The sequence below is a fragment of the Dromiciops gliroides genome, chromosome X (genome assembly GCF_019393635.1).
Source record: "Dromiciops gliroides isolate mDroGli1 chromosome X, mDroGli1.pri, whole genome shotgun sequence".
Classification (NCBI taxonomy): domain Eukaryota; kingdom Metazoa; phylum Chordata; class Mammalia; order Microbiotheria; family Microbiotheriidae; genus Dromiciops; species Dromiciops gliroides.
In genome coordinates, this window is record NC_057867.1 from 51,735,161 (window position 1) to 51,754,821 (window position 19,661).

At 41.7% G+C, this 19,661-nt stretch overlaps 1 protein-coding gene and 1 non-coding gene across 5 annotated transcripts; both read right to left on the minus strand.

Annotated features, from left to right (window-relative positions):
* Positions 1-8,680: 8,680 nt before the first annotated feature.
* RBMX (RNA binding motif protein X-linked) lies at positions 8,681-16,034 on the minus strand. 4 transcript variants are annotated; one of them, XM_043973908.1, is made up of 9 exons: positions 15,763-16,034; positions 14,687-14,812; positions 14,369-14,475; positions 13,492-13,672; positions 12,657-12,812; positions 10,222-10,336; positions 10,020-10,145; positions 9,788-9,873; positions 8,681-9,127 (listed from the first exon to the last, which is right to left on the minus strand). In XM_043973908.1, the coding sequence occupies exons 1-9, from the start codon at positions 15,800-15,802 to the stop codon at positions 8,823-8,825; spliced, it is 1,242 nt and encodes a 413-aa protein (XP_043829843.1). In that variant the 5' UTR covers positions 15,803-16,034; the 3' UTR covers positions 8,681-8,822. The 4 variants fall into 4 exon arrangements, with proteins under 4 accessions (XP_043829843.1, XP_043829845.1, XP_043829846.1 ...); XM_043973910.1 differs by having other exon boundaries at positions 15,814-16,033; XM_043973911.1 differs by lacking the exon at positions 15,763-16,034 and adding an exon at positions 15,566-15,631.
* LOC122734241 lies at positions 14,566-14,633 on the minus strand. The gene has a single exon (XR_006354042.1). It is a non-coding gene; the product is annotated as a small nucleolar RNA SNORD61 (small nucleolar RNA).
* Positions 16,035-19,661: the final 3,627 nt, after the last annotated feature.

Consider the following 19,661-nt stretch of genomic DNA (forward strand, 5'->3'; position numbering starts at 1 on the left):
GAGTTTTGCAGAAGCCACAGATGACACAGAAAGTTTACAAACCCAGAAGTGTGTAAAATATATGTATAGTATTGTATCATATCAACATATTTTACCTTTTAATACCATAATCCTTCAGACTTCTCTGGTATGAAGGGAGGGCCAAAAATGTTTACACAGATTTTCCAGATTGTGAGGGTGCTGTGATGCAGAAGGGATAACTATATATAATATAACCAAAAGCTCTTTGGGGGGGCCCTCAATAATTTCCAAGACTTATAAAGGGGTCCAGAAGCCAAAAATTTTGAGAGCTACTGGCCCATGACTATCTTTCCAGGTCCCTTTTGCCCCATGAGTTTTGGATGTGAGAGGGAAGGGAAAAGGAGGATTTAGTCAGTTGCCAAATCCTATCTATCCTCACTTACAAAGCTCTCAAAAGGGTCTCTTTTTTTTTGTGGGGCAATGAGGGTTAAGAGACTTGCCCAGGGTCACACAGCTAGTAAGTATCAAGTGTCTAAGGTCGGATTTGAACTCAGGTCCTCCTGAATCCAGGGCCAGTGCTTTATCCACTGCAGTGCCACCTAGCTGCCCCAAAAGGGTCTTTTTCTTTCCTCTTCCCACTGCTAACAGTCCAGTTCCAAGCTTTCATCGTCTCTCATATGGACCATTTGGGCAGATGATCAGAGTTGTGCATTGGGGAAATTAAAGTCCAAGCCCCTTAGCTTGCCATTCAAGGCCCTCCATAATCGGGCTCAGACTTATTTTCCCATGAATCACCCACTGATCAAATACTATGTGCCAGACAAACTGTCTTATTCTCCATTTCTTGAACTTATCCTTTCTTGCCTCTATGTCTCTCCTTCTAAAATTCACAGAATAGACTGTCACAGAAGGCAAGAGAATGGGTTTCATGAAGGTAAAAATAATGTCAAATGCTCTAGAGGCTAAAGAAAAATGCTTAGGAAAAAAACAGACTTAATGATAAGGAAGTCATTAGTTACCTTAGAAGGGGGTGGGGTGGGGTGGAATGGAAGACAGAGAGCAAGGAACTGAAAGCAAATAGGAATAAGATAGTAAGGAAGGCAGCTAGGTGGCACTGCAGTGGATAGAATGTGTCTTCCTGAATTCAAATCTGGCCTCAGACACTTACTAGCTGTGTGACCCTGGGCAAGTCACTTCGTCCTGTTTGCCTCAGTTTCCTCATCTATAAAATGAGCTAGAGAAGGAAAGGACAAACCGCTCCAGTATCTGTGCCAAGAAAACCCCAAATGGGGTCGCAAAGAGTCATACATAACTGGAAAACGAGTGAAAGGTAAGGAGGGAGGCAGTAGCTACAGATCTGCTAGCAGTGGAAAAGAAAGAAACTAGCTAACTAGATGGAACAGTAGGATGGAGTAAAGGGTTTGTTTTCTTTCCCCTTCTCTTTTTGTTGGTTTTTTTTTTTTTTTTTGGCGGGGCAATGGGACTTAAGTAACTTGCCCAGGGTCACACAGCTGGTAAGTGTCAAGTGTCTGAGTCTGGATTTGAACTCAGGTCCTCCTGAATCCAGGGCTGGTGCTTTATCCACTGCGCCACCTAGCCGCCCCCTGCTCTTCTCTTTTAAGATAGGAAAGAAATTAATATGAGAGGTAGCATGATGTAGTGGATAGAAAGAGCTGGGTTCAAATCCCACCTCTGAAATTAACTGGCTGTATGACTCTGGGGCAAGCCACTTAATCTCTCTGGGTCTGTTTAGTCCTTTGTAAAATGAGGTGGGGGAGAGCTAGGTGGCTCAGTGGATAAAGCACTCACCCTGGATTCAGGAGGACCTGAGTTCAAATCTGACCTCAGACCCTTGACACTAGCTGTGTTACCCTGGGCAAGTCATTTAACCCCAAATGCCTCACCAAAAAAAAAAAAGACTCCTTCTCAGACAATCTATATTATTGATGCCTTTGGTTTTAACAGTCTTTTCTTGTTATACCCTACCCTCTACCTCTAAGGAATTGAACTATCCTTTGTAATAAAGAAAAAGTTCAGCAAAAAACATACAGCCACTATCTGAAAATGTAGGCAACATTCTGCCTTTCTCTCTCTGCTGAGGAAAGGGAGGCACCATGCTTCATTATCCGTTCTCCAGGGCGCTTGCCCAATGTCTCACAGCCAATCTCTGTCAGAAGTAAGATTTGAATCCAAATCTAGCTGGCTCTGAGGCCACTATGTCATGCTTAATATTCCTCTATCAGTTTGGTCAGTTATTCCTCACTTCTTTTTATTTTTTGATGAGGCAATTGGGGTTAAGTGACTTGCCCAGAATCATACAGCCAGTAAGTGTCAAGTGTCTGAGACAGAATTTGAACTCAGGTCCACTACCCACTGTACCACCTAGCTGCTTCTCTTTCCCCCCCCCCAGCTGCTTCTCTTCCCCCCACCCCCACCCCGCAAGTACTTTTTTCAAAAAGTACTGCTAATATTTTGCTATACAGTACAGATTTGATTTTTATCTCTGTGGGGTATGTGTCAAGTAATGGGATTGCCAGGTTGAGGTATATAAGCAGCCTATTACTACTTTGCAGTAAACTAGCATGCTAGGGGCCAGTCTCTCTCACTTTTAAGCATTCTGGAGCTGGCTTGACATTTGTTAATCTCAAAGACTAATGAAAAGCACATATAAAATACATCTTTGAAACATCAATAGCATATTCCTTTCCAAGTTTAACTGGAGGTTGAGAATACTGCACTGGGAAAAGTGCTGGTATAATATAAATGTTTTATCTCAGTTAAGGTGTGTTTTGATATGGTAAAAAACATACAAACTGAATAGCCATTCAGTTTTGTAGTAATATTTCCTTGAAGGGGATTTTATACTTCCCCCCACCCCCAATACACGCATCCAAATCCTTGCAGGAAGAATAATCTATCATTAACACACAGGGAAATTGTCAAAATCAAATTCTTGTAGCCCCAGTGAACAGGTCTTGTGTTTCTATGCTGCCTAAGGTCACAGGAGTTGCCAGACTTAAGCTTGAGAAGAAATTAAATGTAAGTGATACTCAAGAAGCCAGAGTGGGACTGAGGATTCTATCAGACCTTAGTTATCTCCTTGGGCTTTCCAGTGTGACAACAGGGTAGATGAATTCAGCCAAGTATCCTTGTTAAGAACCCTACAAGCTAGAGCTATCCGTTTTGGGGGTAAGGGAATATAAATAAATCATTTCCACTGTCATAACCCATTCCCCATGGAGATGGGCAGAAACGCTGGTTTTCACTAACAATGCTAGCCCAGCAATCCATCAGACTATCCTTAAGTCTAACAAACAACACTTATGTTGCAAACTATACTTAGTCCAGGGAAGTGTTGGCTAGAACCACAAACATTTATGGGATATAGCATATAAGGGGCATGTGTGTGTGTATATAAAGTATATTTACAAATTTTTTGTAGTGAGGCAATTGGGGTTAAGTGACTTGCCCAGGGTCACACAGCTAGTGTCAATGTCTGAGGCCGTATTTTAACTCAGGTCCTCCTGACTCCAGGGCCGGTGCTCTATCCACTGTGCTACCTATCTGCCCCATATTTACAAATTTGAGTAAGGTGTGGTCGCTAAAGGAGCTAGGACAGGACATATAGAAATTATAGTAATACTGTATCAAACACTTTGGGGGCAATTTTAATGGATCAGGTAATTCTAAATTTCATGTTAATGCAGCAAGTTTAAGAGGAAAGATAGGAAAGCTGAGAGAAGAGCAAGGAAGATTTACCCTTGTAAGCTGAACCTGCTTCTAAGGTAGAGAAAAGAGAAAATACATCTGTGTAAACTTACTTCCAGGATACTATTTCATGTTACGGACCCTCCTTCTGAACAGACCACAACTCAACCACCTCTTAAAATGGTTCCTTGAGTAACTAAAACCAGGCTTATCTTCTAATGAGCTTCTCCAAATTCTTGCTTGTTGAGTATGGCAATAGGTTAGTACTCCAATATTCTCAAATCTAGGAAGATTTACTATGCCATTTACTATACTACTCAGCTTTTGAAAACCTCTAGTTTCCCTCTGGGGAATAATCCCAAATGGATTTGAAAATGTGATAGGCTAAAATTGAAAGCACAGGTGAGATTAGCCTTCCAAAGGATGCAGGAAGGAAGTCAGGACAGATGTATTCTCCTGTGCTGTGGTGTCCAGGATGGCCCCAGAACTATATAGCATGATCTCAGTGTGGAATTAGATGGCCAGGAGTCATTTAGAACCCTGATGGGTATGAACTGGTCTGCAGAAGTGCCACCCTGAATAGAAACACCAGTCTGTCCAACTCAGGTTTTACTAGAAAACCCTGAAAAAAACGTAAATACAAATAAGCCCAATTGCTGGGGCCTGGAAGCAGCGCGAAGGTTTCATAACCTTCACATTTAAAAGCTCCTATTGGGGACAGCTAGGTGGCGCAGTGGATAAAGCACCAGCCCTGGATTCAGAAGGACCTGAGTTCAAATTCACCTTAAGACACTTGACACTTGCTGTGTGAGCCTTGCCCCACCAAAAAAAACCCCAAAATAACAAAAGCTCCCATTATTGCCAATACTTTCCCCCTATCCTAGCAATTAAGTACTAGTAGGTGCTAAGGATTAGTATGCATCCCTCCTAGGAATAAAAAACCATACCAGAGACTGAACTGGCATATTGAGACCCTCAAATGCAAAAGCTCTCCAAGTTTGTCAGTCACCTAGAGCAGGAAGTGAGCATTAAGTCTGATTAGGGATAGGAAATGGGCCACTAGCTATAGACCTGGATGTGGGCAGAGAGCGATAGCACAATCAAGTCTTATAAGTTGCCAAGTCTGTGTAAACCTGGTCAAAAAGTGGTTTTCTCCCATCAAATTACGGGGCAGAGTGACCTTTCAAATCAAGAGGGAACCTGCGTCCAACAATATGTTCAACTTTCCCAAGTTTTCTTTCTTGAAAAATGATACATATCGTATAAACTAGACTTAACTAGTTGGTACAAATTGGGACTCTCAATAGCCCAAGTTAAGCTCTCTCACTATCATTTACTAGAATGACTTTGGGAGGTGAGATTTATAAGGTTCAACAGTAACTAAGGGCAGCTTCAACACATGCCAGATCTCCTGGTTTCACTGAAGCAGATCTGGGATAAATCTGTCTTCTCTTCACCTTTGCAACTAGTTCCAATTCCAATTAATCAAAAACCTGCTGAGTCATGAGAAGGAAGCAGGCCCCTTAGATTTAAACAGACCCAGGAAACAGAGAAAACCGTACATTTATTCAATAAAACCAAGAATATACAATATAAACACTTTAATAAACTGAGATGAAAGGCTCTGAACACAAACATTCCAGCTAGTGATAGCACAGTCACGTTTATTACATTGTTTTATTAGAAACTTCAAGCCTGTTTCAATAATGTAGTCAAAAGTGTTTTCTACTTCCTTTACTTCCTCAAATTATTGTGGATCAAAGACTGACCTTTCAAATCAAAAAGTGAAAAGGAAACCTGGATCCAACTATTCTGCTTTCCCGAATACAACAATCCTTTATCCTTTACTACTTTAAACTAGACTAAACTTGTTAGTACTCCCTGTTTAATCTGCTCATTTTTCTAAGGTCTACTACCACACAGATAATCTACTCAAGAAATCAAAACTTATATATATAAAAAAGTAATTAGTGCTCCCCCTCAAAAGCACTATAGTAATGCAAGCTATTGAGTTTTTAGTAGGATGAACCAGAAAAAAATCAGTTTAAGCAAAAAAATCTCTAAATTTGTCCTTCTGGACACAGACTAAGTAGGAAGTAGAACATAGTTGTTGACAACTCAAGATAAAACCAAAAACTGATAAAGTTTTTCTAAATATAAGCTTAGGTTTCACTACTGAGCTCTGGAAAAATAGCCTACCCCTAGGAATTCCCTTTTTTTGACAGTACTCCCAAGTACATTAGGGAAAAGGGGACCTAAACTGAATTTAATGTCACATGTAATATCTTATGAAAACAAAAATACCTCCATGATCTACTTTAGTAGCAGTTGCCTGTTTCTGCTAGTTTCAAGTTACTAAATTTTCCAATTTATAGGGTATTTTGGGGGAAGGGGGAGAAGGGAAATTACATAATGCAACAGTTAAAACAAAATACACACAATTACTGCTGGGCAACTTCGAAAAAAATTCACTTTCCAATTTGAAGATTTCAAAGTAAGCTTATTTATGTGAATGGTTCAGTTGTCATTTAAAAAAGCACTGGATAACAAATTTCTTATTCCAATTGTTTCCCTATCGCCGGCCCTATTTATCTTCCATTTATCCAAACCGTAATCCAAACATTGTTTTGGAGAAAATTAGAGATTTAAATGGCAAATTAACTCTCTACCAATAATCCTACAATTTCACCAACACCCAGCATGATCCACCCCCCCCAAAAAAATCCAATTGCAAAACCATACTGCCTTGTGGGTATGTAAGGCTCAATTATTGCTCAAAATGGCAGCTTTGCCACCTTCTCTTTACACCTGAACTGTTAACATTTCCAAGATTGTGTTAGAGTTAAAGGTTAATAGTAGCCAACATCTTTCTCTTTGCTCAGCTCAGAGGAAATCATCCAAGGCAAAAACTGTAGTGTAGCCCAAACAACTTGGCAATTGACTTCAGTGATATTTCAGCATCCTGCTTCTGTAGCAACTCTGTAAAAAGGAAAAAAAGCTTTTAGTAATCACTATTTGTTTTAATCCTATACATACATAGGTAACAATTATTCTCACCTACCAACTTTTACAGGTTAAGGTTGAGCCTACAGTTGTGCTACGGTAGCCCAAGGAAATGAACATCTATGGCTTTGGAACCTGGTTCTATCGCTTAAGATCTCTTGAGACTAATCTTTTCCTCAGTAACACCCTTTACACAGCTGAGCTTATGATCCCAATAGACCAGAATCCATTCCAATTTTTAGAGTCCTTATAGATCCTGTGTATTTGCTTACCTTAAATATTGGCTGCTTTTTCCACGTCTAGTACTTAACCGAGAACAGCATTTAACATCAGCATTCCTGACAGCAATTATCAGCCTGCAAAAATTACATAGAATATAGAACTTATCTCTCCTGAAATTGTCAAAAGAAAACACTGAATTTGCCAGCCTATAACTGCCCTTGATTCCAGAATGCTTAAGTCAAGTTCAGACTCGAAGTTTACTATTTCAAGTTTTACTCTTTAAGTGGTGGCAGATTCACTGGTCTGGACTGGCTTAATGGTAAGTTGCATGGCTTATGGATTGTCATTCCTTTCCAATGGTGGACTGCCATGTTAAATCCATTAAGTTGAATTATTTGTGAAGGAATAGTGCAGTGTAAAGATTGGATTTTTAGTTGGAAGTCTTCAAGTTTACTACATTCAAGAGCATCGATTCAACTTCACGGCTGGACCTGGCTAATGTTGCCTCAGGTTTTGTGTTGTTTTTTTTAAAGACTACTCTTCCCCATAACAGTGTAGTTTCAAAGAAACTAAAACAAGTCAGGCATCCAACTAAATGTTATGTTTGCAACGGCTTTCTTGGAAAAAAAACCAATTTTAAGCCAATTTGTGATGACTAAAGATAAATCTTAGGAAAAAAATAAATTGCATATGCAGCCTTTGTCTTCATCAAAACATATAGGAAAAAAAACAACCCCCCTCCCCAACCCAGAATGTTATCTGTCTACAAGAGCTGCATTGTAAATGTCTTTAAGTGTTATACATGCTTTTAAAAAAAATCCAAGAAGAAAATGATGAATTGGAAGGACTTCTAACTATTGAATATTGCTTTTCCAAAGGTTATCTAGAAAGCACTTCCATTTGCCATGACGTACAGCCATGTCTTGCTGTACTATGAGGAAGATACTTTGTTCAATTTTGACTTAGACGGAAAAACTAGTTTGCTTTGCTTACCATCTTTGCTGTTTCACAGGCATTTGATGCTTTATATCTGAAGTGGAATGCTGAAAGAGTCACTTTTTAGAAGTCATAAGCCTTTGAGAAGTTGAAGATTAACTTCTTTGCTTATCTATTTTCTCCTTTGCCTTTGGAATCAAGCTGTTCCTTTAAAAGTGAGACACTACAGAGTTGCAAAAATTTGAAACAGTAAGAGCAAGCATCATTTGGAAGCTTCGGTTGTTGGAACTGGTCAAACCTTTTATTTAGAATTCTGTAGTTGTTTAATACATGTAAATGCTTTTTTTTATTTGGGGGACAAGGTCTTGCAGATTCACAAGAAAATGGTAGAAAGGCAAAGTACAGTCATGACTATCCATTTTGTGGTTTCAAGTTTACTGAGTGTTTAACTGAATTTTTTCCTAAGCATGTGATATACTGGGAAATCTTGCAATAGATTTCAGTTTCAAAAAGGTTAATCTGAAATCTTAAGGAGATGCATAACCCCCAACCACCCTCCAAAACAGCTAATTGGTTTAGAATGATAGGTTTGAACAAGTAGAAGGATCCATTTCCATTTTAGATGGTTGGATGTTTGTGGAAGGTCTTAAGAACTGCTTGTCTCAATTGTCAGGAAATCAGATGGGAAGTAGCTTTTCAGGGAAAACTTTTACTTTGGAACTTACAATACTGGTATACACAGAGCTCAAATTTCACACATTTAACATCTGGTTTTTGGAAAGAAATAAACAAATCTGAAACGAAATTAAACATTGCTTTAACTTGTTCTTCACAAAAGCATAAAAATCATGGAGGGGAACTTAACAGGCAATAAAAGGAACAACAATTTTGTTTCCTTTTCAGTAGTCCTCTGGTAGTAAAGATAAGAACAAGCTCCACTTGCTTTGTTTTTTTGAAAGGGGGTTTGGTCCAAAAACTTAAGTTTTTCCTTTTTAATATCTGCTTCTGCCTCCTCCTCTATCAGAACGACTTCCTCCACGGCCACCTCTTGGTGCTCCGCGGCTTGAGCTGCTGTATGAATCACGTGGAGGAGGGTATCCCCTATCCATAGAAGGGGGAAGCCCTCTATCTTGTCGGCCAACACGATCTCCTCGACCACTTGAGTAGATATCACTTCGGCTGCTTGAATAACTTTCTCTGCTTCCACCATATCCATCTCTGCTGTAATCATCATAGCGACTGCTTCCACCATAAGATGGCGGGGGCCCTCGCGCAGGTGGAGCACTACGTGAGTTACCTGCAGGGTCAATGGTCAGGTAATATGGCAACACTATAAATCTTATATATACACAATAGTTAAATTGAATTTAAAGAATTCCTGTTATTACATGTTTACTTTGTTTTGGAATGGAGGTGTAAAATCTGCCACTGCTGGTAATTTATAGTGGGGATTGCTCATCTGCTGAAATAGTGAATGGTTTATGTTTGTTTGAAAAAAAACAACAAAAAAAAACTGAAGAGTGTATTTCAAGAGGCATCTTTTTAAGGACATTCCAGAACAGCTTGTTATTTTACAGTAGAAACTCAGCCATATTGTCCAGTGGTAAGTTGCAACTGTAGACTTTGCTTCATATTGTAATGGTAAATATTTGATCTTGTCAATTAACATTTTAAATGGTACTTTCACTGTTGGGGGGGAAAACACATAATACTGCCAATTTACCCTTAAAAGCAAGCACCCCCCTTCTCTCCTCCCCTCCAAGCAAGCAAAAAGCCTGAAGATCAACTCCTTAAGCAAAACTTCAAAGCCCTTAAAACTCAAAAAAGATGTCAATTTGCCAATTCACCCCACAAAGCAAATAAAAATCCCTTGAAAGCAAGCACAGCCTGAAACTGGTTCACATGGCCTACAGAAGCATGATTAACAACTTACGAGACCCTCAAACTGAATTCTTACCATAACTCTCATATGAATCTCTATAGGAGCCTCCACTGGGGTGATCTGAATAGTCTCTATCACGACCACCATATCCATCACGATCACTAGATTTAAGGAGAAAGCAAAATATTGACTCTACTCAGAAATACCACATTCTACAAGTCAAGTCTTTATGCAGTTTTAAGCTTTTAAAGATTAATGGCTCCATTAAGACTTTTGGGACATTGTATGTGTGTTATGATTATAGTACCTGTAGCCTCTAGATTGATATTCATCACGTGAACTGGAATGACCATAATCACGGTATGCATAATCTCTTGGAGGTGGTGCATAATCTCTGTTGTCTCGAGAACTTTGATAATCTCTGCTGGAATAGCTAAAAAGAGACAGAACTATTTATTATCCGAGTTCCTAAAACATTTTTCAAAATTATTTCTGGTACTTCTTTTTACCTGTCCTTAGTATTATAGCCATCATCTCTTGGTGACATATAAACATCTCTTCTAGATGGCATCGGGTCCCTTCGGGGTGGACCTCCATAGTTGTCTCTCCCACGTGACACTGGAGCTTTAAACAAAAAACTTCATCTAAAACAGTGGCAGTATAACAAACCAGACAGCAATGCTCCATAAAATATAAAATGGTTTCTAAATTTTCATTTAGTTTTTCTTCCTAATTAAAAAGCCAGTTTCACCGGAAGTTCAATATCCCTAGATCCCCTTGAGATATACTCCAGTAAGACTTAGGCATTAGAAATATGCGGTAAGTGCACCAACAAAACTGTTTCATTTCCGTAAAGGCCACCACATATCCAGGTATATAAAATAAGCATGTATTTTAGATGTTAATCACTTAATTCTCTTGCCTAATCTTGGTTGCTATCCCAACCCTAGTTTCCTCTATTTTCTAAAAACCATTTGGCCTAGATGACCTCTAGGTGTGGCCAATGTACTTACTAAGAATTGGGGCCTATTTTTTGGTAAATAGTTAAGCAGCATTTGAATGTTTTCCCTAATTTGATGCCTAATACTAAGTCTTTTGCACATTGCCAAGACCCTGATAAATATAAATATCTATTTATATGGAGACCGAAATTTTGAAACCTGGTTTCAAATCCTGCCATTGATAACTTGATATGAGATCATGGACAATAAAGCAGTAAAGTCATGGATTTCTAAACTTTATAGTTCCCTCATCTGCATTTTACAGATATAGCTATGCTGTGGGACTTTGTGGAGGGCCTTATATGTAGAGAGAGCAAGAGACTGTCAGAAGATGAGAAGCACTGCTCAAGTCCTATTTACCACCTCCACTACTTATTTTCTCTATAAGGAGAAAGCTTCAGAAGGCAGCTTCCATTTTCTCAAGCAAGATGGTTGATGATTCTTACCACACCAATTCCAGCTACTACACCAAAAGTGTTTGTCAAGTTTCTATCCAGGAAAGTCACTGGTGTCCCAGTGAAAGAAGCTTCAAGACATGGGCCAGCAAGTTTAGACTTTAATTCCTATCAAGTCTTAAAGAGGTTAAGTTGTGAATGGATGGTTTTGTATCAAGAGCAAAGGAACTGGGACAGAATAACTTTCTTTTTCAGATTAGATTACTGTCAGAGGGATAATATAACCTTGTTTGACAGCTTCAGAAGACAACTGACAGTCAATTGAAAACTGGTTGAATTCAACCTAAAGAGTAGCTATTAAAGTTAAAGAGGGCTCCCATCCTTGACTATTAGAATATTACCATGCCATAAGAAACGATGAGCTGGGAGATCTCAGAAAAACGCAGACTTAACATGAACAGATGCAAAGCAAAGCAAGCAAAACCAGGAGGAACACTGTATACAGCAACAGTAATACTATACTATGATCAACTGTGAATGCTTTCAGCTATTATCAGCAATACAAAGAGCCAAGACAATTCCAAAGGACTGGAAGAAAAAAGCTATCCCCACCTCCAGAGAAAGAATTGATAAGACTACAGGATCAAAGCATACTATTTTTCACTTTCTGTGTTGTTTTCCCCCTTTGGGTCCGTCTTCTTTCACAATGACTAATATGGTAATGTTTTTTACCTAACTTGATATGCACAAACCCCTATATCAAAATTGCTTGCTGTCTTTTCAGGGAGGTGAGGGAGAGAAAAAATTTAAAAAAAAAAAAAAGGTTAAACAAAACGTTAAAGCGTCTTTACATCTAACTGGGAGAAAAATAAATTACTACCCAAAAAAGGTCCTCAAAGGCAGATCACTATTTTCCCCTTATCTTGCCTGGCACACAGTAGGCACACTTCAAGTCTCATACTTGTGGTCAACTACAACAAAGTACAGGATGGGGATATGATGTGACTCAAGCCAATGTGATTCAAAGGGGATGTGGCAGCCAACTGAGATCTTAAGAGGCTATTAATAGAAGCACATTGTTCAAGAGCAAAGTCAAAACAAGGATCCATTGAACCATCTAATATGTAGCCTAGTCTTCAGGGATGGGGTGTTGCCTATATGGTAGTCTTTTGAATATTTGATAAATTTTTATCCAGAAGATTTGGCCTTGTTTTCTTTGGCCCCTGAGGGCAGAACTAGAAACAAAGGATGGAAGTTGGAGGCAACTTTTATACTCAATAAGGAAAAACAGTTAAAGCTGTCCAAAAATAGAATGTTCTACAAGTATTTATCTCTGCTGTCTATAGACATGATACCTGCTCAGGTAGAGAATTTGATTAGATGAGCCAAGATCCCTTCCTATTGTGAAGATTCTAAGCCAACCAACTTCATGAACTTGTTTTGTAAGAGCCTCACTCTGTGAAAGTACCATGCATTACTTGAATGATACCCCACTCCAAACTTATTTGAAGAAACAAAATTTATAGCTAGGCAACCTATAGAACTGACCTCTTCCTCCCATTCCACTACTGCTGCGCACTGGCCCTGAAGGTGCAGATCTTTTAGGTGGAGGACCCCCACCACTACGTGGTGGTGGGCCTCTTTTTACTGGAAGAGGTCCCCTGGAAGACCCCATGTTGAAGTTAAGAGAATATCCGCTATCGTCTATATTAGGGAAAAAAAATAGTGTTATATCAGTTGACAATGACCATAGGTTATGATATAGCACAAATAACGTCCAAGGAGTCTACATCGTCTTTCCATTTAGATCCTGGGTATCAACCACCAAATATCAACTATTCTAAGTGAACAATAAAGAGCTTTCCCTTGGTAGGGTGTTAGATATCGTTCTGTATTAATTCAGCCATTTACTTTGCATGCAGTGGTAGAATAACTTTTGGCACCTTAGTTACCAAAATCTTCAATCTCCCTTAAAAGCATGCTTAAGTAAAAAGGGAACATAGTTTTAATGGGGTATATGTGTGTGAGAGAAGACTCATAGTAGGAGTATAAAAGGAAAATTTTGTTTCCCTTTGGTGAATGCTAGCCATTTTTTCCAGCTGCATAATAAGGCTGATTTGTCTTTCTTATCCAAAGACTCACACAGATGTGTTATTGAGCCCTTTAAGTTTGAATTGTTTTTGTGTTGAAGGGAACTGTTTGTTCACTCTGGACCTTATCAGTTAGATAAGGAACTTGCCCAAAAGAAACAGTTTAGGTTTATGCCTATACTTTTGGAAGACTGGGAGTCTTAAACCCAAGTATATTTATGAATTTTACTGCAAATTTTCCAAGCAAAAGATTTTGCCCTTATACTATATTTAAGTTAGCTTAGAAACTCTACCCATGTGTCCTCCACGTGAAGGTGGCCCCCTTGTTCCTCCACCACTTCCTCCTCTTCCTCCTCCTCGCAGACCTCTTGGAGGGCCTCTGCTTCTTGGTGGAGGTGGAGGCCCACGTCTACCACCACTTTCGAATGTTGGCTTGGTGGCTTGTTCAACTTTAATTGATTTTCCATCTAGGAGCTAAAAAAAGAATGGGTTTATGAGCAGTATGACACCAACACATGTACACTAAAAAGTAGAGCTAGCATTAATGAGACAAATACTTGGGAACCAAACTATTCTTCCCCCACTCCATGCAGCTAACCAAAAGAAGTCGGGACAAGGAAATCCACCCAGAAAACTCACCCATGCATTTTCAAAGTTCTTACATTGGGCTCAACTTGCCCTCAGACTTATGTTAGTCTCAATAAATGAGACTGCGCTCCTAACATCGACATAATCTGGTTTCAACATTTGTTCAATCAAGTGCAGAAGTAGTGCTAACTTTATAGAACTAGTTAAGTATAAAACCAGTGACTTCATCAGTATCTTCCCCTCCACATAAAACCTAGATTATATAACTAAGCAGATCAAAGTTTCCCTCCCACATCCTAAATCATTTGTGGTCTGGAACACAAGGTTTGTTTTACTGTACAGGAAATACACACAATCCCACTTGCTATATTGGAAACCTGAATTCTGAAGTCGAGGAAAATATAGTACACGCTTTGATTATAGGTTGAATTTCCTAGCTTTGGTCATTTATAACTGACAAACCTAGCCAACTGTAAAGTGAAATGCAAAGTATTCTGCAGTTTATACGAACCACTATACAATGCTAGTTAGAATACCAAACATGGGGTTTTTGTAGTATTGACCAGGGATATGTAATCTCACCTTCCCATTCATGTCTCTAGCAGCATCCTTTGCATCTGCAGGGCTTTCAAAAGTGATAAAAGCAAACCCTCTGGATTTGCTGGTTTCCCGGTCTTTCATCAAGAGTACTACAAGGAGGAAGAGAAATGTTTTGTTCTAATTTGTTATATTAACCCAGGAAACTTTTGTGCCCCTCCCCCCAAAAGGCAGCAAAGGAGCAGCTCAGAACTTCTTAGAGGACAAAATCATCACTTTATATGTTCAACGCTATCGAATTCATCATTGCCCAGCCTTTGGGGAGAAAACAAGGAATAGTATTTCCAATGAGGTATATCTCACCTTCCACTATCCGTCCATATTTCCCAAATACAGCTTCCAGAGCCTTCTCATTCGTCTCTGTATTGAGTCCACCTACGAACAGTTTCCCTGGACGATCTGCTTCAACCATTCTGACTTTGTTATATTCTGTCCGCAAAAGAAAAACCAAGAACAATACAATTCAGGACTGGAGAGTAAATCCCAAGGGTGGTTGGTATCACTCGTTTCTCTGGAGACCTAACAAAATGTTTCTTTCCAAAGTTTCCTGTGCAACTCATTCACTCGCTAAACGATCCCAACAAATCTCCCAAACTTCAGGCTGGCCCCCCCCTCATCTTTTGTTGCTCTGGCTCAGCACTGCTGCCCCCCCCCTTCCTTTCCCCTTCCCGGGAGGCTCATGGGGCACCTCCCTCAGCTGCCCCAAATTGAGCCGGATTAAAAGGCTTGCAGCCAAGCCGTTCAAGGGCACTCCAAGGACTCGGCGAGGGCTGCGCCCAGCCCCTGCAGGACTAGATTCCCTCCTGGGCAATTGGGGGGAGGAGAAGAAGGGGCCCGAATCGGCTTCCCCAAAGCAGCCAAGGCCCCAGTGTCGCAGGCCGCGCAGGCCCCGCCGGGACTGGGGGGAGGGTAATGAAGGAGCGGCCGAGCTCCCTCCCAGCTCCCCCCTCCCCCAAAGTGAGGCCCGACCGGCCGGCGGGGGCTACCGCGTGGTTGGGAGACAAAATGGCGGCACCTCTATCTCGGGAACAGCCCGGCACCTGGCCTCAGCCCGCTTCCCCCCCCTTCCCCCTTCCCCCTTCCCCGCGCCAGAGGCCAGGGAGCGGCCTCGGAGGCCAAAGCGGGCCTCTCGCCGCTCCCCGCCAGCCTCGTACTCCCACCCATCCCCCCCACCCCTCCGACCAGGGTGGAGCCTCTGGAGTCCGGACAGCAACGCCCGAGCCTAGTCGGACGGGCTCCTGGGAGAAGCCGCTGCTAGGCCTGCCCCCCCCCACTCCCCCTTCCCTTCCTCCCTCCACAGCCCTGAGCGCTGCCTAAAATGGCGCCCACTCCCTCCATCTTTTTAAGTAAAGTGCAGGGCCACCGCCGCCCAAACCAACCTAACTGGGGGGAGTGCAGCGAAAGCCTCCCGCTGGGCATCTCCTACGCACCGATTAGGCAGGAGGGACAAACGAAGGCGCTGGACAATCCGGCTACTTCTGGCTTCCCGCCGCTGCCGCCGCCGCCGCCGCCGCCGCCACGCGCTCTAGGAGTCGGCTTTGTACGCACGCGTTCTCGCCCCCCCTCGGTCTCCAAGGCCCCCGAACTGCCGAAACGACGGGACGGAGACAGACGCAACTACGCAATGAGAGCGAACAAAGGGGCCGGCGCACTTTATACAGCCCGGGAACGAGGCTAAAGGACCCGGATGGAGGCGTGCCGCAATCGCAGACCCGCCCCCTTTAGTCGGACTCCGCCAATCCCGTTGGGGTTGGGGCCGAGGTTGAAGCTAATCCGCCCTCCCACTTACTCCAAACCTTAGCGAACTTCCCCCCGCCCGTTCGGGCGCCGGCTTGCCTGGGAAAGCACGAGGCCAAGTTACCTGGGCTGCTTTAAAGGCTCCTGCTACTTTACCCGTCCAGTTTTCAGGCAGGGCAGAGCCCAGTTGTGAAGACTAAAGACGGGTCTAATGTTTGCACATCGGGCAGGCTTTCCACGGCGCCACGGTTCCTTTTTTGGGGGAAGTCAAGAGTAAAAAGCTCTTTAATTCAGAGTTTATACCTTTTGACGTGGAAAGGTTTTCTGAGACCATCAAGTCTAAACTCCGAAATTTTACAGAGGAGGAAACGGAGGCCCAGGGAAGTGGAGCAGTTTGCCCAAGGTCTCTTTCCCACGTGCTCCCCCCTTAGGTGCTCCCCCTAAAGACCCTCAAGGAGAAAGGAGTGTTTTGGGTGACGTTTCTGAGGATAAGGAAATAAAAATCTTCCCTAGAATTGGTTGGTAAAAAGTTCCTAGTAATCGTAGTTCCTGGACTAGATTAAAAAGAAGGTAGTTTCTGAGTTTGTAGAAGTTTGAAATGATATACAGGGTGAACCTAAAGAAAACATAGTCTTCCATTAACCATGAAAGAGAATGCACCAGCCTCATTCCTGTGGGCTGTGGGGCGCTGTGGGGTAGACTAGCCTTCTGGGCCTCAGGATTGCTGTAAGAGGCTTTTGGAACTTTTCAGAAGTTCATAATGACTGGAAGTGTAATTCAGTAGCATATCACTAGAGTCAGTGGAAAAAGCACTGGATTGCTAGTCTAAGGACCTGAGTTTGAATCCTGCTGCTGCTATGACTTTAGGCAAGTTGCTCCCCCTCTGTGAAACTCAGTTTCCTCATCAGTAAAATGAGAGGTTTGGAATAGTAGGCCTGGGAGGTCCCTACCAGCTCTAGGTCTCCAAGCTGGATCTCAATTTTCTTCCTAAAAATGTTCAACAATCTCTGATTTTAAAATATCATAGAAATTCCCCTCAAAGCTTTTACACTGTTAGGCCCATGTTAAATCAATTCAACCAATTTCTAAGAAGGTGACCGTTTATGTAGTTGCTTACTGATTGCATGCCCAGGGGCAATTCACATAACTTCTCTGTATCAGTTTCCTTGTCTGTACAATTAAAGGGTTCAACTAGATAACCTCTAAGGTACCTTCTAGCTCTGAATCTATGATCCATGATCCTGTGTATATTGAATTCAACTCATTCAAGAGCATCTACTGAGCAATTATTGTGTGGAGGGAACTGAACTAAATATTAGGTTACAAAGGAAATGAAAGGGTCCAGCATCACTGCTTCCACTCTTCCCTCCCCAATTTCTCTGACCTTTTTTCTCACAACTCCCTGAGCCTAGGCTTCAGATGCTCTCCCTACTTCCTGTCAGTCTCTCTCCTCTCCACAGCTGCCAAAATCAAATTTCCCAGGCTCAGACCTGACCATGTCACTCTCTGGCTCAAAACTTCTGAATGACTCCCTATGGTCTCTGGAATAAAATTCAAAGTCACAGCCTGGCATTTAAGGCCTTCCTAAATATGGCTTCAGCCTATCTTAACCAGCTTGATTTCCTGTTACTATTTTATTTTTTTTATCTTAAAAATATTTTATTGTTTTCCTGTTACATGTAAAGATAGTTTTCAACATTTGTTTTTATAAGATTTCTAGTTCCAAATTTTTCTCCCTCCCTCCCTTTTCTCCCCCCTCCCCAAGACAGAAAACAATCTGATATGGATTCTATGTGTACAATCACATCAAACATATTTCTGCATTAGTCATGTTGTGAGAGAAGAATCAGAACAAAAGGGAAAACCTAAAAAAAGAAACAAAAACAAAAGTAGAAACAGTATGATTCAATCTGCATTCAGAATCCACAGTTCTTTCTCTGGATATGGAGAGCATTTTCCATCATGAGTTCTTTGGAATTGTCCTGGATCATTGTATTGCTGATAAGAGCCAAGTCTATCACAGTTGATCATGGTATAATGTTGCTGTTACTGTGTAGGATGTTCTCCTGGTTCTGTACACTAACATTTTATAACCAGCTCCTCTCACCATCTCAAGGTCAATGGTGAATGTGAGCAGACTGCAACAGAAACCCAGTGAGGATTTCATCAAGGGACTACAGAACAGAAAATGAAGATGACTTGGTCATGGAAAGACAGGGGTGACAGGTGACTAGCCAGCATGCTCCACTGATACCCTTACAATGGCAAGAAAGCCCAAGGAAGGAACACTGATAGCATATTAAATGAACCTTCTGCGGAAAACTTGTGAGCTTAGATGGAGTGAGTTCTGCATTGTTGCCTGGGAATTCCTGAAGTGAGGAGATCGCAGATCCGTTGGAGTGTGGAGTCATTTCCAATTTGGCTTGGGAGTTCCAACACTGCCAAGGTTACTCAATTTTAAAAGTGTTGAGAGATTGATTCATAATGTCTCTGAAGGGGAGCGGGCAGCTAGGTGGCGCAGTGGATAAAGCACCAGCCCTGGATTCAGGAGTACCTGAGTTCAAAATCTGGCCTCAGACACTTGACACTTACTAGCTGTGTGACCCTGGGCAAGTCACTTAACCCCCATTGCCCTGCAAAAAAAACAACAACAACAACAACAAAAATAATGTCTCTGAAGGAAAGATACCATGAGGGTAGGGGGAAAAAAGAAAAAAAGCTTGGGCCTTATTAGCTAGTACCTCACCAAAAAGACTGTTAACCAAGCATCAATATCTACTGCCCCACACATGCCTGTTTTCCCATCTATAGAAAACCTTTTCATGAGCATAAGCTACACATGCAATATGGAGAGGCATCAATTTCAGGAATAGGGAGGTGAGAGTCCCTCTGTGCTTTGCCCTAATTAGAACAGACCTGGTATGTTGTGTTGAGTTCTGAGAATCCCAGTTTAAAAAGGATGTTGATAAACTTGAAAGTAGCCAGAGGAAGGTGATTAGGACTGTGAAGGGCCTTGAGCCTACATCACATGAGGAGGATTGCTGGAAGGAACTGTACAACCTGGAGGAGGGAAGATTCAGCAGAGCCTTGATATCTTTCTTCAAGTATCTGAAGGATACTCATGAAGGTCGAAGGAATGGTTAGATAGTGAGACTTGATCTATTTGCCCCAGAGTACAGAACCAAGCAAGGCTGATGGGTGAAATCTGGAAAACAGCCCCTTTGTGTTTGAGGCTCAAAAGAGCTTACTCAGAATTGGATCAGGCCCAAAGTGAAATGGGCTACCTTGAGAAGGGCTTGCTTCCCCCTCCTGGGAGATAAGTGCAGACTGGAGATTCACTCAGAGGGGGGTTCAGATGAGACTACTGAGAGCCCTTTGAACTTGGACTTCTGTGATTTTATCTGATCTTACTAGATGAGCAGGTCAGGGCAGAAATCACCCCTTTGGACTCATCCCTGGATTAAGCAGAAAGGTCTGCTCTTTCCCTGACTTCCCCTCCCAAAGCCTGTCTACCCACCGACACAGGAATAGAATCCGTTGT